Source organism: Cervus elaphus, chromosome 1, assembly GCF_910594005.1.
Source record: "Cervus elaphus chromosome 1, mCerEla1.1, whole genome shotgun sequence".
In the NCBI taxonomy this organism is placed as follows: Eukaryota; Metazoa; Chordata; class Mammalia; order Artiodactyla; family Cervidae; genus Cervus; species Cervus elaphus.
Genome location: NC_057815.1, coordinates 38,937,265 through 38,955,410, shown reverse-complemented (window position 1 = coordinate 38,955,410; position 18,146 = coordinate 38,937,265). Strand labels below are relative to the sequence as shown.

Sequence of the window (18,146 nt, the reverse complement as noted above, 5' to 3'; positions counted from 1 at the left end):
ATGGCAAAAAAATTTTTTTATGGTTAAGTAGTATTCCATTGTGTATGTATGTGTGTGTGTGTGTGTGTGTGTGTGTGTACAATTTACATCCAATTATACCAATTTACATCCCTACCAACCATGTAGGAAGCTTCCCTTTTTTCCACTTTTTCACCAACATTTATAATTTGAGGACTTTTTGATGATAGCCATTCTGCCAAGTTGGAGGTGATATTGTGATTTTGACTTACATTTCCCTAGTGATTAGTAATGTTAAGTATCTTTTCATGTGCTCATTGGTCATCTGTATTTCCTCCTTGGAAAAATATTTATTCAGTTCTTCTGTCCATTTTTTAATAGAGTTGTTTGGTTTCTTTGGCATTGAGTTGCATGAGCTGCTTATATATGTTGGATATTAATCACTTATTGGTCATATCAATTGCAAATATTTTCTCCCATTCAGTAGGTTGCCTTCTCATTTCATCAATCGTTTTCTTTGCTGTGCAAAAGCTTTTAAGTTTAATTATTTTTGTTTATTTTTGCTTTTATTTCCTTTACTTTAGGGGAAGGAGCCACAAAAAAAATTGCTTTATGTCAAGAGTGCTCTGCCTGTGTTTTCTTCTAGTAGTTTTATAGTATCTGGTCTTTCATTTAGGTCTTTAATCTATTTTGAGTTTATTTTTGTATGTGGTATTAGAGAATGTTGTAATTTAATTTTTTGTACATGTGACTGTTCAGTTTTCCCAGCACCACTTACTAAAGAGACTGTCTTTTCTCCCCTATATATTCTTGCCTCCTTTGTCACAGACTAATCGACCACAGTATGTGGGTTTATTTCTGGGCTGTCTATCCCATCCCATTGGTCTGCGTCTGTTTTGTGCTGGTACCGTACTGTTTTGATCACTGTAGCTTTGTAGTATAGTCTGAAGTCAGGGAGTCACCACCTTTCTCAAAGAGTGTTAGGTGCATAGCAGTAACTTTGAATTTCAGATAATTTTCCACAATACCTGAAAATGGAAGAGAGGCCATGACCATCTGCTACTAGTAAATCTGGGGTCATAGTGAACTGTCTACCCCTATATCTAGCTCAGCATTAACCTTTCCCCTCCACCAACAGGGCTGAGCTGCAGTCTGTGCCCTCCACCATTACACTGTGACATGGAGTCTGATGTCAAGTACTCACTTCTGGAACCTTGAGACTTCTTGATATTGCATCTTCTATCATCCTTCCAGGCACAAGGACTCTCCCTTTGTACTCAGGTCCCATGGACATGAGACGTCCCACCTTTCAGTGTGGGCTCCTTAGCCATGAGGTGCATCTTGTTTGATTCCTGAGGCCACGGTAGCCACTTCTCTAACTTGTGGCTCAGTACTCACTACATGTTCCCTGGACATCTGCTCTTTGCTTTGCATGATTCTGGACTGTCTACCCAGTTTGCCTGGGCTCCTTTAGACCCCAGTCAAGGCAAAACTACTCTTACCCTACTCACACCTCCAACAAACTGATGCTTTCCTGAGCTATACTTTATTGTATGAACTTATGGTTCCATGTTCCTGCCTTTGACTGAGTTCTCATATTCTGACTCCTCATTTAGACCCATAATTGTAGGGGAAAGGAAGCTATTCAAAGATGATGAGGAAACTACATACTAACTGCAAAAAGAGCAATATATTGTGCTCACACCAGGTTTTTGAGCAAATTAAAAGGTGGTACAAAAAAAGAGAGAGAGACATTTCTTGAAGCATAATGGAAAATAGACATACAAACCCCAGGATCTACCTGAACTTGGTTCTACTGTATGTGTTGGAGTCATGATGAGTATTGGAAAGGGCTCTGAATCAGAAGTTAAAGTGGTGGGAATTCTGGCCTCAACTCATTTCAAAGCTCATTAGATGACCTAGACAAATCATTTAAACTCTCCTGACTGAGCTCCCCTCAAGTCAAACATATCTATTATGCCAACCTCAGATTAACATTAAATATCAATATTGATGTGACTAGAGCAAATTAAAATACATACATCTACATGTCTCAGAGAAAGCTGGGAACTTGGATGGTTACTGGCACCAGTCTCCTATGGAGAAGTCAAATCAGATTGTCTGTAAATATTTATCTCTTATTAAAGGCTTTATCTCTAGGAAAGAAGTGAGCAACCTGGACCCAGTCATAGAAGGTTAAAACAGTGTTTTCAGCAGTCATTATGTAAAGACATAAGAAGTATCGTTAAGGCCAGTTTCACAGAGTGTGATCAAGGATGTTGGGAGGATTATCAAAATCCTGAAGATCCTTGTGAAACAGGTCTTGATTTCTTGCTTATACATATGACTGAAAGGATAGAGTAGATTTTTAAAGAGGTGTAACTTCCTGGGTATGACAGCATAAATGAAAGTGTAGAGGGATCCACAGTGCAATCGGCTACTGCTTCTATGAGCACCAGTGCATTTGTCCTGGGCACCTGCTCTTTCTGGCACCATTTCTATCGGTTCAAGAATACAAATCCCAGGGACTTCCCTGATGGTCCAGTGGCTAAGACTCTGCACTCTCAATGCAGGGGGCTCAGGTTCAATCTTTGGTCAGTGAACTAGATTCCACCATGCAACTGAGAGTTTTCATGCCACAACTAAAAGATCCTGTGTGCTGCAACTAAGACCCAACACAGCCAAACAAGTAAATAAATAATAGATTTTTAAAAGGAATACAAATTCCAGATGGATTCAAACCCATGACTATAAGCTGTCACTCTGTTGGTCTGAGAGTGAGTCAATATCATTGTCTTGCCTGTGTTGTATGTGAGGTTCTTTTAAATTTATTCAGCAAATTTTATTTAGTACCTATTCTGTACTAGACAATATACACTTGAATTCTGGCAGCTGGATCTTGATGACAAGGCTCAGATGGAAACTAGGTGGTTCAGCTTCCCAGGAAAGACTGTTCATTCAAACTTCCAGAATCATTTACACTTTTTGTTGGATACTTATTGTATACTTACTAAGATTAGACTAATCAAGTCTAAGAACATGAAAACTGTCTCTTCTAAGCATACTGAGAATTTCATTTCTCCTCCCCACCTCTGTGTGAACTGAGAATAGTTGTGCTCCACGTATTTCCTTAAGGTGGAGCTGGCAAATCACCTTACCTGAACCGAGAAGAGGGCTGTGGATCTACGCTCAAAGCAAGCAGATTGCAATGTATACCTGTGATTTGTCTTGGCACAGAGGGGAGGTATCCCAGTAATACACCGGTGGCTTCAGAACAAAGCCTTACCACCATAGTTCCTGTGTATGGAGTTATGCAAAGTCTTCAGACTGAAGGTATGAAAATATTTGCAAAATTGGGGAGTGAGGGAAAGGGGCAACATTTATTCTTGGATGCAGAAACTTCTAACCTCTGTATTTAAACAGGGTATTAGGGTAGGAGTTGCTTCAATGGGACAGAAAATTTTGAGACATGGAAAATTTTCAAAGGGCAGTGTTTAAGTCAGCTGATAAGAAAAGACAACTTGAAATTCCAAGGCAAAGACAGAAATGAAGATGTAACCATAGGAAAACATGGAGAAAGCCTGAAACATTTCTTAAAGAGAGAAATCTGAATTTTAAAATAAATCTTCTCAAGCTTGAGGGGTGCTAGAAAGGCTAGTAAGACAAGAAAGGGGGAACCTACTAACACATTAGTAAACAGAAAGCTGAAAAAAATCAAGTACTTTAAAATGGCCACAGAATAATGTGATTATCACAGTCAGTGTTTATTGGGATGTTTTATGTCTGCTCTTTGTTTTTAACGGAAGAGAACAGGAAGCCTATTAGATGACACATAGCCTGGAAACTGCCCCTAAGAATGAGCACACTTGCTTCAGGTTCTTAGTTCCTCAATTTTTAAAGACTCCATGATGGGCTCCGTTCTCAGAATAGTGCTTCTCTTGAAGGTACAAGCTGATAAATAAAGGAAACAGGGACACAGCAAGAGCAGCGGGAGGACCAAGTTTCCATTCTGGATGTAACATCTGAGGACAAAAAGAATCAGGAGAACTTTTCAAGTATTTCTGCATTTCTTTTCTGGTGTTGTGTATTTGGGCCTGTTTTCGCATTGTCCCTTTTAGGATCCTGACCATGACGATGAGAATAGCAAATCACAAGTCACTGTTGGTGTTGTTTATAACAGCCTCTTGGATCACTTTTGCAGTTATCCAAAACTCCACAAAGGTAGGAATTGCTTTCTTTTTGTGTTTCACAAAACTATATTTTTACGTGACACTTCACTCGTTTTAGAAAAGTCCAAACAAGCAGACCTATAGAGTCTAGAAGGGGAGTTTCAACAGCTGACACAACTTTTAAGAACCAACGTACTTGATAATCATCATGCAATATGGGAGAGGATAATATTGTGTATGTGCGTGTGTGTGTGTATCTACACTCACACTCTTCATCACTTATCTCTGTGTTGCAACTGTCTCCTCCCAATGTTTAGCTTGTCTTTACACCTTCTCTAAGGAAATTCTGTGGAGTAGGAAATGGCAACCCACTTAAGTATTCTTGCCTGGAAAATTCCATGGAGAGAGGAGCCTAGTGGGCTATAGTCCACCAGGTTGCAAAGAGCTAGACACAGCTGAGCATACATGCACAAGGAATTTCTGAACAACAGAATATTTTCAGGTGTATATAGTAAAATTTATTTGTGTTTTTTCACTGTTAATGCCTTTTAACTTCTAATAAACCTTTTCCTACACCTGTGTCAAATTTTTATCCAAATATTCTACTTACAGTTTTAAAGGTTGCTTTATTTAGACACTGAACCCTTAATATACCTGGATTTTTTTGGCTGATTTTTCTTTTATTTCTGTATGGATAACCACTTTTTCCAGCTTTTTTCATTTTGTAATCCTTTCTTTCCAAGCTGATTTACCAGGTCATTTTTATTGTATATCAAAATTTTTAATAAGCACAGGTCCCTCTGTGGGTTCTTTGTTCTATTCCATTGATCGATTTGCCTTCCCTGTATCAATAACACATGGCTATATTTGACAGAGTTTCATAATCAGCTTTGAAAACTTGGAGGTCAAGTTACCCTTGCTTAACCTACTTAAGAAGGTTTTCAGCCAGTCTTGGCCCTCCCTCTTATATGTTTTGGAATCAGTCTGTCAAATTTAGTGAAAAATTCTACTTAAATTATATGTGTATTACATTAGCCATATAGATCAAATTGAGAAAGCTGACATGTTTATAATATTACTATGCTGTTTATCAACATGTCATCTCTCTCTACCTGCACAGGTTATCTTCAAGATCTTTCACTAAATTTTATAACTTTTGCATTCAGGTCTTACACATCTTTTGTTAGATTGATACCTTGGTACTTCATAATTTTTTTTGTTGCTATTTTAATGACTGTTCTTTCAAACACATTTTCTAATTGCTTGCTGCTGGAATAAAGGAATCCTACTGGTTTTGCATAAGGAACAGTAGGGTCTTACTTTCCAAGATCTCAAAAGACTTTTAATTCATAGATCCAATATCATCTAGATCTCTCTGAGGCCAAAAAAGTATGCTTGTCCTAAAGCTTTGTTTTTATTTTTGTATTAATTCTGTTCCTTCCCTTGGATGTCTTCCCTTTGCTGAACTTAATAATACCTCTCTCTCAGAGTTACTTTTATTGTTTGACCAAGCTGTTAGTTCCGCAACGAGGAATTTGGAACCTGTGCCCCTTGCAGTGGAAGTGCAGAGTTTTAACCACTGGACAGCCAGGGAAGTCCCTCTCATGAGTTACCTTCGATGCAACTTTTTGCTAATTCTTGGTTGTGTGCATTCTTACACCTGAAGTTCTGTGGTGGCCAGTCGGGGGCGCCATTATCTGTTTCCTGCAGCATGTTTGTGGCATAAATGCTCCCTGTTTGTCGAAAGTGTTGCCAGGCACACTGGGTCCTACTGACCTCCCCAACTTAAATATCCACAGCTTTTATTCTCCTGAGAGTAGAGAATTCCCTGTTCCTAGCTGCCTGACCCAGCACAGGCGGGGAAATAGGAAGGTATCACCCTGCGTGGTTTGTCCTCCTAGGGCCGCCCCTCAAATGCTCCTACTCCAGTTGCCAACCTCCTCCACGGTGGCAACGTCCCCGGAGAGACTTCCTTCTCTACCGAAGCCTCACCTGTGCGCATGTGCAATCTCATCTGCCTTTCACTTTTCAGGAGACTGCTTGCAAGTTCTGGTCCATATAAGGTGTTTCTTCCTATTTCCCAGAATAGTTAGAAAATTGTTAAGTTCTTTTCTGCCATTTATATGATCTTATGGTGGGAAATCGAGGCGAGGAAAGAAAGGTAAAATGTTAGTCACTCAGTCGTGTCTGACTGTCTGCGACCCTATGGGCTGTAGCCCACCAGGCTCCTCTGTCCATGGGATTCTCCAGGCAAGAATACTGGAGTGGGTTGCTATGTCCTTCTCCAGGGGTCTTCCCGAGCCAGGTATCGAACCCACGTCTCTGGCTTTGCAGGCAGATTCTTTACCATCTGAGCCACCAGCGAAGCCCAATCAAGGTTATAATACGTGCTTATTCCTCCACCTTGGGTCAGAATTTTCCTGTTGTTTTTCTACCAAAAAAGTTTGCACAGAGAATATTATTTTACTCCACTGAAAATCATTTACGATTTTCACATGAAGTTGTAGCAATTTAAAAATATCTGATAATGTGCTGTGATAGTTAAAAAATGTTACTATAATAATGTTCTTCAGATCCTCTAGGTACTTAGTCATTTTTTAATTTAGTTCCTATAGCATCTGCTGAGAGAGACTTTTCTAATTTTTAATTATAATTGTGGCTTTTTCTATTTCTCCATTTAGTGTTGATAGTTTTTGTTTCACATATAAATACATATATATGTAGGCGTGTACACATTTAAGGTTGTTATGTTTTCAGACAAATTGACCCTCTTATCACTCTAGGATGTCCATCTTTATATCTGGTGATACTCTTTGCCTTAAAGTCTACTCTAACATTAATATCAGCTTTTTTATGCTTTAATGACATACTGTTTTTTTATCCATTCACTTTCAACCTATAGGTATCTTAGTACTTAAATTACATTCCTCATAGATAGCAAGTAGTTGGGTCTTGCTGTTTTATCTCTGCCTTTAAAAAAAATTTAACACTCCATTTACTAAAAATCATTCTAGTAAAACTTTTTTTTCTACAAGGATTACTAATCACATAGCTGGAAATATAACAGCTTCACCATTTTATAAATGAATTATCTCAAATACTGAAATATTGATCACAAATTTATTAAACAAAAATTCTTCCAAAATTTGATAATACCATAAATTTTAATGCCAAACTATAACTTTTAATATCAAAGTATTTTAAATTTTTAAAATATTTCAAAATATTAAAATACATACAAATGAATGCATTGATAACAAAACATTATTTTATGCATACACACTGTCTTTTAAAAATCTGCAAACTCTACTATTCTACTATTTTATTTACTATAATATTTACTATAATATATAATTAATATAATATAATAATACATAATAATTATATAATTATTATATAAATATAGTATAATATAATAATATAAAATATATAATTATATAAATAAAATATAAAATACAATATTATTATAATATATAATATATATTATAATAATTATATATACTATAATATAATAATTATATAATATGTAATAATATAATACATAATATATAACAATATATTTACTATAATATAATATTTACTATATTATAAAATTGTAGTTTTTAAATAATTATATGCATTTTAAAGAACTTAGAAGATAAACACATAGTATTTTATGTTAATCCATGTACTTACCATTTCTGAGGCTTTTCATTCCTTCCTAAAGACCTATGTGTCATTTTTGGTATAATTTCACTTCAGGGTGAAGAAACTCAGTTGGCACATGTTTATTACACAGATTCAGTGTAGTTCCTTCTTTCACATTTCAACTCTCCTCTGGCGTCTGTCAGTTTGTGGTCACTCTCCAGTGCTTTTAAAAGAGATTTGCAGTGGGGGAGGGGAGTGTCAGAATTTATCATTGTTATCTACAGGAAAGTTAGTCCAATACAAGCTACTCTGCCTTTATTGGAAATTCAGAGGTATTACTATGATTCACTGAGTTCTCAGAAATAGAATTATTGGTAAATGCAGTGAACATTGTTAAAGGTCTTATCATATGCTATAGACCTGTTTTCCAGATATGTGGTGCCAATTTGCACCTAAACCAGCAGTGAAAGAGAATTCTAGCCTTATTGCATACTCGCAATACTGGGCAGCTCATGTGTATGTAGGCATGTATACATATATATATGCATTTATATATATGTAATTTTTTTCATTTATTTAGTTGGCTGTGCTGGGTCTTGGTTGCAGTGTGTGAAATCTTTCAGTTGCAGAATGTGAACCCCTTAGTTGTGGCATGTGGAATCTAGTTCCCTGACCAGGGATCAAACCCAGGCCCCTTGCATTGGGAGCATGGAATCTTAGCAAGTAGACCACCAGAGAAGTCCCTGGGTAGCTCATTTATAGAGATACTTGCCTGGGATTAAAACTTGACTGTCTTGTTGACCAACTGTGCAGGTTTGGCTAAGTTTCTTAACTTTGAGGTGAACCAGTTTCATCATCTGAAAACTGGGTTATAAAAATAAATACCTCATATATTATTGTGAGGATTAATGAGTTAACATATGAAAAGCATTTAGAATAGTACCTGGCACATCCTGGTTGCTCATACCATCTCTGTAATTTGATAAATAAAAATGTTTTTATTTTTAAACAATCAGAACATGTCAAATAATAAAAAGTAAAAACATTAACCATAGTAACCCAGTCCAACACAAGATACTCTGCCTTTATTGGAAATTCAAAGCTATTACTGGGAAGATTTATACCAAAAAGTGTCCTTTACAGAATTATAAGTAACAGAGAGAAGATGAATACAATAAATATCTAAAAATGTGGGAATAGGTGAAATATTAAACTATGTCCATAGGCTGGAATATTATTTGGACATAAGGTAGAAAGTTTTTAATGACACTATTTTTAATCAAAATTAATTGGTAAATATTAAGTGTGTTCACAATCATGTGAAATGGTTACACAGGATAAGAGAAAACCGCCAAAATTGTTAAGAGTGGTTGCTGTGATCATGACTGGTTTTTATTTCCTATAGTGTTGTGCCATTCTCTCACTTTTAATAATGTCAGTGTTATCTTATGATTAGAAAATAAATATTTTATAAGCCTATGTCTCTTATGTCCTGTTAGCTAAAATAGTAATCTGAGAATTACTAGTAAACACCACAGACTGTTTAATCAAAGTATAAAAGTGAAATAGAAAAAATAGATAATTGTATATTACATAAAATCTCCATGCTTCTTGAAAATTTTCTTAAAGATTTATTTAAATGACTGAACTCTAATTTTAAGATAAAAATAATACAACAATAAACATCTGTTCTCTGCTATGCAGTTGAAAAGCATTTTCTCATTTGGTCTTCACAATTGCCCAATGAAAGCATATTCTATGATCACCACTTTAAGAAAGAAGATCCTAGGGTTCTTTGCAGTAGAATGGCTCACCCAAAATAGATTAGTCAGTGATGGGAATTCCTTGGCAGTCCAGTGGTTAGGACTTGGTGCTTTCACTACCAAAAGCCCAGGAGCTCAATCCCAGGTTGGGGAACAATCTCGCAAGTTGAGTGGTGTAACAAAACAACAACAAAATAGATTAGCCAGTGAAAAGTGAAGTTCCACCACCAGATTTAAGGAAAATCATTTTTCCTATGAAACATGGATGATAATGTAATCTCAATATCATTTTATTTTTAATTTTTCTACCACTGATCATTTGATGAAAGAGACATTGACTAGCCTACCATAATTATCACATTAAATAGGCACACTTTCTGCCTTCTCTATTGTATTCCTTGTCATTTCAGTTATGGACTGTACTCAAGTCGCCCTTGTCCCTCCATCACTGGAATTTCATCATGAAAACACACCCTGAAGCAGCACTGAATCCAGCAGTTTCACCAGCAGAGACTGAGCCGAGGATAAAGAGGATCGTGGAGAAACTAGACCAGCTGATCCCACCCAGGCCCTTCACCAACGTGAGCTCCACCACCAGCGCCACACACAGCAGAGCCACCCTCCTCAGCCCTCGAGACACACACTGCAGGGGGGCCCGGCTGGACGTCCTGCTGGAGATGAGGGACCACTTGGGACGCAGGAAGGAATACGGTGGGGATTTCCTCAGGGCCAGGGTATTTTCCCCAGCCCTGAAGGCGGGTGCTTCTGGAAAGGTGACAGACTTCAACAACGGCACCTACCTCGTGAGCTTCACCCTGTTCTGGGAGGGCCGGGTGTCCCTGTCTGTCCTGCTCATCCACCCCAGTGAAGGGGTGTCGGCTCTCTGGAGGGCCAGGAACCAAGGCTACGACAGGGTGATCTTCACAGGCCACTTTAACAGAGGCCCCTCCCCAGTCAGTACTGACTGTGCCCTGGTTTTAAATTCAAGTGCTGAACTGTGTGAATACCGAGATACCCGAGACCAAGAAGCCTTCTACTGCGTGAAGCCTCCACACGTTCCCTGTGCTGCACTCACCCACATGCATTCCAAAAATAAGGACGTATCTTATCTTAGCAAACAAGAAAGAAGCCTCTTTGAAAGGTAAATCATTATTTCTGGAGACTATCTGGGTAAATACAGTAATGATTTGGCCTATCTGTTGATCCAAAGGAAATAGCTATTAATTGTGTATTAATATATCAACTTTGGGACTCTATGAAGAGCCATTTCAGAAAAGATATGTGAATTCATCTGGGGACAGTGCCCACTCTCCAGTCATCCCTATATATTTTGGATATTTAACCCTTACCATTGAAACAAAAAAAATATGACTAGAATAAAAATTAAAAGAGAAGGAGAAATATACATGTATGAATATGCCTAGGTGCTAATATATTCTTTCTGAATCTTAAAAAATTACCTTGTACACCTTCTGGGGATCTGTACTCCCTGAACTAATAGGCCAAGAAATGGAAATTTAATAAATCGTCTGGAACTGTAGCCAAAGTAGTCAGTTATTATCATAATAACTGAAACATAATAACTGAAACAATGAGTAATGTGACTTCTTGTGTTTCCTGATCTTGGGACCACTTGCCAATTAATTTTTGTATTTGTCTCTTTAAGGTCAAATGTGGGTGTAGAGATGATGGCAAAGTTCAATGCCATTACTGTCTCCAAGTGTAACTGTAAGTCCTCCCTTTGCGTGACTGATGGCTGGGGCTTCCCAGGTGGCTCTGCTGTAAAGAATCTACCTGCCAATGCAGGACACACGGGTTCGATCCCTGGGTCAGGAAGATTCCCTGCAGGAGGAAATGGCAGCCCACTCCAGTATTCTTGCCTGGAGAATTCCACAAACAGAGGAAACTGGTGGGCTACAGTCCATGGGGCCGCAAAGAGATGGACACAACTGTGCAACTGAGAACACACACACTTAGCACTCATCCCATTTACAGGGTTTTTCCTTCCTCGGAACTTGTTCACCACTACCAATCATATGTTACTCTGCTCATCAGGATTGCCTGTGGTGGGCCCAGACACCAATTACCTAAGTGAATAAATGACTGGAATCCTAAACCTGATTTATAACCCTCATCATCAATCTCATCATTATCTATCAGGCAACGGATTACTTGCTCATCAGACACAGCAACATTCAAATGTCAAAACTCTCTCCCAGTTTGCACTTAGGTCTTACCTCCCCCAACCACCACCATTAGCACTTCTCTCATCACTACAAGCACAGTAATCACCATCTAGAAGTTTCTAACCTGCCATCTATAATTCAATTCATTCCAATTTCCCCCTCTTTGTCTTGGCGAACTTTCAAACCATTTGAACATATAAAATAGCACTTCCATACTTTTATTAATTTCTCTTCAATTTCTTTGGCTCAAAGTGTTAGTTGCTCAGTTGAGTCCGACTTTTTGTAACCTCATGGACTGTAGCCCACCAGGTTCCTCTGTCCTTAGAATTCCCCAGGCAAGAATGCTAGAGTGGGTTGCTATTTCCTACTCTAGGAGATCTTCCTGATCCAGGGATCAAACCCAGGTCTCCTGTACTGCAGGCAGATTCTTTTACCATCTAGCCACTAGGGAACATACTAGGAAATCCTTATGGAAAACTATTTAACACAGGAACTTTTGTGTCCATTTAAGTTCAGTATCAACAGCTTGCTAATTGCTACTAAACTCATTGATGCTGAAGTGTGTTTATGTATCTACAGATGGAAATGGCATTTTTCACCCAGGATACACAAAGATACTTACGCCAGTTATTAAAATATTAAACTACTTCCTTTGGTTGGTGAATAATCACAGCCCCAAGACTGCCAAGGATAAACACCTCAGTCCATCATATTCCCAGATTCTTCAGAAACCTATGACTAATGGTCAATACCCAACCTATCCTGGATTCCCACGAGTCTGCTTCAGTCTACAGCCATATCCATCCATGTGGATTGTCCAGGACTCAAACCAAATTAATTGTTAATTTTTTTTATATCTCCTTGCACTTAAAGCATTAACACTTTGATGGTAGCATTTAAAACACTATGACAGTATGTGATAAACTTTGAGGTAAATTGGGCTAAATGACAAGATAATTGAGTTTTCACTACTAAGTAAGAATTGATGTCTTTTCTCTCATAAGAAGGCAAACAAATATTTAAATTTTACCCAGAGGCCTTTTTCTCTGGGAGAAAACATGTTATCTATAATGAACATTAATGAGTATCACTTATAAAATTCTTATCAGAGAAAAATTTTTTCTGAAAACTAACTATTCCATTAAGAGAATGATGCTTCAATAAGGTTTTTCCTCCACCCTCACACTCTATTAAAAGGATACCTAAAAAAAGACAGTTGTTTCTTATTAAATACTCATGGATAAAGTGATACTTTAGAAGACCCTATCTTGTTGATTCTTTAGCAGAAAAGACAGTTCCAGTGAAAAGGCAATGCAAGTTTGGAATGGCATCCACAATTCCCAGTGGACATGTCTGGAAAGACACGTGGAATCCTGTCTCCTGTAGTCTGGCTGCAATTGAAATGAAAGAATGCCTGAGAGGAAAATTTATATATCTATTGGGAGATTCCACGATCCGCCAGTGGATGGAATACTTCAAAAGCAGTATCAACAGTATGCCTCTGTCTGAGCTTTTACTCACATCCCTTTCAGAAACTTCTTTTTCATTTCAAGGGGAGAAAGGAATATGGGGAATGCCTCTTTCATATTTCTTAATCACAGCACATCAACACTTTTCCCAAGGTATTATCTTCTCTTTAGAAGAATACACTTATTGACTAGAAGGGAGACAGGATAGAAAAACGTTTGCTCCATTCCTATTCCTGCACAATTCAGACTTCAGTATTTACCCAGGATACTCAGAAAATCACGCACAGAGCTGATGATAACATGATAGTATACTACCTACCTTCTACAGATGGCATGATGATTATGGGTGTGGCTTCTACATCCAGATGTCCTGGGATCAAAATAGGGCCTCTACTGTCCTACCTGATAGCCTTGGGCAAGTTGCATAACTAGGATTTTGTCCTTGGTTTCCTCATCTGTAAAATAGAGATGAAAACAGTACCCACCTGGTAAAAATGAAGTACTATACACAACGTATTTAGAATAGTGCTGGCTACAGAGTTAGCTTTCTTTGGTGTGAGCCATCATCAAGAGTATTGTTTCACAGAAGGACAGATGCTACAGTTGAGGTAATAGCTTCGTATCAGGTCGGCATAATAGTTGAGTGTAGGGGCTTTGGAGCTTAACAAATCTAGACTATGACCTTGGGCATACAGCTTATTTTCCACATCAGTGAAATAAAAATAACAACAGCATCTGGTGATGGTTATGAAGATTAAATGAAGTAATGGTTATAAAATATTTAACACATAGCAAGGCACATAGTGAGGCACTTAGAAAGTGCCCAGAAAACAATAGCTATTGCCTTATTACCATTGGTTCATATTAGAGTTGGGGCTAGAACCCATTTGCTAGAAGCCTAGTCCAGTTGCTCCTTTTACTAAACAAAGAATGCATCAATAATAACTCAGAATCCACTAGCAGATCTTAGCACTGTTATCTGGAAAACAGTCACTGCCAGTCCTCTGTATTCTGGGCCCTAGCTCTCACCACTGGGGACAGTGTAGCTTTAGTGTGGCTCCCCACTGGCCTTCCTAACATGAGGCCATTCTTGTGATCTCCAACTTAGAGAGGAAGCTGATTTGCCCAGTAAAAAGGGAAAATCAGTAGGACCTCGAACCCCCTGCAACAGAAGGGGAGAGTTTTTTTTTTTTTCTTTCTTTTTTTTTTTTTTTATTGGAGAATACTAGCTTTACAATATTGTGTTATTTTCTTCTGTGCAGCAAAGTGAATCAGCTATCTGTGTCTCCCCTCTTTTTTGGATTTCCTTCCCACTTAGTCCACCACACAGCACTGAGTTCTGTAGGAACTATAGGATAGTTCCCTGTAGGTTCTCATTAGTTATCTGTTTTATCCATAGCAGTGTATATATGTCAATTCCAAAAAGGGGAGCGTTTTAAGTTGTGACCCCTAGTAAATGACTAATCTCCTCCAGATCTCAGTTTCCTCATCCATAAAATGTAGAATCTAGTGACAACTTCTAGCATCACATTCTGCAATGGCGGGGTCAGGGTGGGCTCTTAGTTTTTGACAGTATTGAATTATTGACTTACCTACTTTCTTGACTGACCTTTGAAGCTGTGATAACAAAACATCTGTTACACGTATTGTCAAAAGTTAAACTGTGTGGTTATTGTGTGCTTTGGAAAACAAAATTGAAATATGTTAGAAACAGAATGAAGCAAACATTCTGCCGTTTTCTTCCACCCAACCCTCCAGCATCACCATTTTCAAACCTCACTGGGTTCAGACTTTAAGTGTAGCCTTTTACCTCTAAGTTGGTACTTGTTACAAAGCATTAATAATCATTTCCCACACATTTTCCTCAGATGTTCTAGCTACGAAGAAACTGGCCTTGATAGTCTAATTAATATACTGAAAAATAAAGCGACTTCATTTTCTTCCATTCATGTTATACTTTTCAAAAGTTTTAAGGCTGGGTAGATTACTTTCATAAGAATTAGGAGGAACTTCAAGTTTAAGGTACAGAGTCTGTTACTTACTAGTTGTATAATCTTGGAAGGTCATTTCATCTCTTGGTTTTCTTTTCCAGAAGATGGCAATTATATATATAGGGTTTCCCTGGTAGCTCAATTGGTAAAGAATTAGCCTGCAATGCAGGAGACCCAGGTTCAATCCCTGGATGGGGAAGATCCCTGGAGAAGGAAATGGCAACCCATTCTTGCCTGGAAAATCCCATGGACAGAGCAGCCTGGCAGGCTACAGTCCATGGGGTAGCCAAGAGTTGGACAGGACTTAACAACTAAATCACCATCACCGTGCATATATATGGAGCTTTGAAGTAAATAAATATATCAGTCCTAATAAATATTTTGTAAACTGTTAAGTCCTTCATGAATGAATAGCAATAATATTATAGATGATGTATGCAGTACCACTTCATGCATATGTAAAAGAAACACAGAAGTATAGAATACAATTCCAGTCTTTTTTTTTTTTTTTTTTTCAATTCCAGTCTTAAGTGAACTTACAAAGGACTTGGGGAAGTAGGTTTACTTGTATTTTGAAATTTATAGACATCAACTGGCACCTTTCTCTGTCTTCAAAGGAGTTTAGTCTATAGTTAACGAAGTGTCAAAACTAATACCCATGAAAGTGACTCCATCACTCAGCGGTCCATTTGGTTCTACATGGCTCTACAGAGGGGCAGATATAATTTATTTGTATAACACTTTCTGTTGCTCAATAATTTTCAAACTGGTCTGTCATTTAAACCTATAATAAATTAGTCAGGATTAAAATTTAATTATAAACATCAAAATTTTTCTTCTATGTTTATGAACTTTATAACTTTATTATCTTTTCATTTTGGGATCTCTATTTGTCATCAGCGCTGAAGTCAGTGGATCTGCATGAATCTGGAAAATTTCGAAAGCAACTTGCTGTGGACTTGAACGAGAATATCAATATCCAGTGGCAAAAACATAGTTACCCCTTGATTGGATCATTGACCTATTCAGTCAAAGAGATTGAGTACATCGCCCAGGTTATTGACAGAATTGGAGGAGAAAAAAATACTATCATTGTTATTTCTCTGGGCCAACACTTCAGACCCTTTCCCATTGACGTTTTTATCCGAAGGGCCCTCAACATCCATGATGCAGTTCAACGCCTTCTTCTGAGAAGCCCAGACACTGTGGTTATCATCAAGGCAGAAAACATCAGGGAGATGAATGTTGATATGGAGAGATTTAGTGACTTTCATGGTTATATCCAGTATCTTGCCTTGAAGGATATTTTCCAGGATCTCAATGTGGGCATTATTGATGCTTGGGATATAACAATTGCATATGGCACAAATAACGTCCACCCGCCCCAGTCTGTAGTCGGAAATCAGATTAATATATTGTTAAACTTTATTTGCTAGATAACACATATCTCTGAAATTTATTCAGTTAATTAAAAACATCTATTAAGTGTTTGCTATCATGCCAGATGCTGTTGGCTCTGAACTCTCAATTAGCAAGAGAAAATCTGCACTATGGCTGATTTATTAACCAGCAATTCAGCCAAATCAGTTATTTCTAATTTGGGCTTCTACTTACAAATAAACACAAAAACACTTACGGAAAGGAACTACCCTTCTTGATCAGAGTCAGGCCACTTTTCACAAATAGGAAGTCAAGATGCCTAACGGTTAAAAGCTCTCTCTGATTAATGGAAATTCACAGCAATAAAGTCATTATAAGATAAATATTTGGAGAAAGTAGTCTCATTTCCTTATCCCTCATAGCTCAGTTGGTAAAGAATCTGTCTGCAGTTGGTAAAGAATCTCAGTTCTATTCCTGAGTCGGGAAGATTCCCTGGAGAAGGAAATGGCAACCCACTCCAGTCTTCTTGCCTGGAAAATCCCATGGACAGAGGAGCCTGGCAGGTTACAGTCCATGGGGTCACAAGAGTTGGACAAGACTCAGTGACTAAACCACCTCCATCACCAAAACAAGTTCAAGATGATTTCCAGGACTTCCTTGGTGGTCCAGTGGTTAAGACTCTGCATTTCCAATGCAGGGGACATGGGTTCAGTTCCTGGTTGGGGAACTAAGATCCCACAAGCGTGAGGCATGGCAGAAAAAACAGGATGACTTTTAAGTAGAAGGGCTATTTCTTTGGTGGCTCAGTAGTAAAGACTCCACCTGCCAACGCAGGAGGCACTGGAGACACAGGTTCAAGCCCTGGGTCAAGGAGATCCCCTGGAGAAGGAACTGGCAGCTTCTCCAGCATTCTTGCCTGGGAAATCCCATGGACAGAGAAGTCTGGCAGGCTACAGTCTATGGTGTTAAAAAGGAGTCGGACAGAACTCAGTGACTAAATAACAATGAGTAAAAGAGAAGTCTTATGAGGCCATGTTCCATGTGCAGAGTCCTGAAGGAACAGAGGAACTGCAAATTCTGAAGTAAAGTCTTTGACTTTTCTCTCCCTATAGAGACTCCCCTGCTAGGAATTAATCCATTCTATAGAATCTGTCCTTCAGAAATACAGGATAAAACAGTCAAAGGCACCGTGCTCTAGGATTCGGGGAGCTGGGCTTCAGTCCTTGCGTTGACAATAAGTTTACAACTTTGGATAAGTCACTTCAGCTCTCTGGGCTCAGTTTCTCAGATGAAGGGGTTAATGTGAGATTTGTGATCTTCAAACCTTGCTCTGTACAGCTTGGGTACCGTAGGTGGTCTCCAGGTGCTGCCTGGAAGGACAGGAGTTGGGAGACGTGCTTGGTGAGCTGGGTACCAGTTTTTCCATGCCACTTCAGTTGGAGCATCAGCCATTTTTACCAAGCTCTGTGTTGGGCTTCTGGGTGGCCTTTGATTTGAAAAAAGTTCCACTGCTTAAAATAGGTTAGGAAACCATTATGATCATCAACAACACTGACTTCTGTAATCTATACATATAGGTTACTATTTCAGTCACTCTCACTTG

At 38.3% G+C, this 18,146-nt stretch overlaps 1 protein-coding gene across 2 annotated transcripts; it reads left to right on the top strand.

Annotated features, from left to right (window-relative positions):
* The first annotated feature begins 3,110 nt into the window (after positions 1 to 3,110).
* Positions 3,111 to 17,299, top strand: LOC122692304 (NXPE family member 4-like). Of its 2 annotated transcripts, XM_043899761.1 has the most exons (6): positions 3,113 to 3,291; positions 4,077 to 4,179; positions 9,928 to 10,658; positions 11,184 to 11,245; positions 12,987 to 13,196; positions 16,064 to 17,299. In XM_043899761.1, the coding sequence occupies exons 2-6, from the start codon at positions 4,087 to 4,089 to the stop codon at positions 16,597 to 16,599; spliced, it is 1,632 nt and encodes a 543-aa protein (XP_043755696.1). In that variant the 5' UTR covers positions 3,113 to 3,291; positions 4,077 to 4,086; the 3' UTR covers positions 16,600 to 17,299. The 2 variants fall into 2 exon arrangements, with proteins under 2 accessions (XP_043755703.1, XP_043755696.1); XM_043899768.1 differs by lacking the exon at positions 12,987 to 13,196 and having other exon boundaries at positions 3,111 to 3,291; positions 16,064 to 16,926.
* Positions 17,300 to 18,146: the final 847 nt, after the last annotated feature.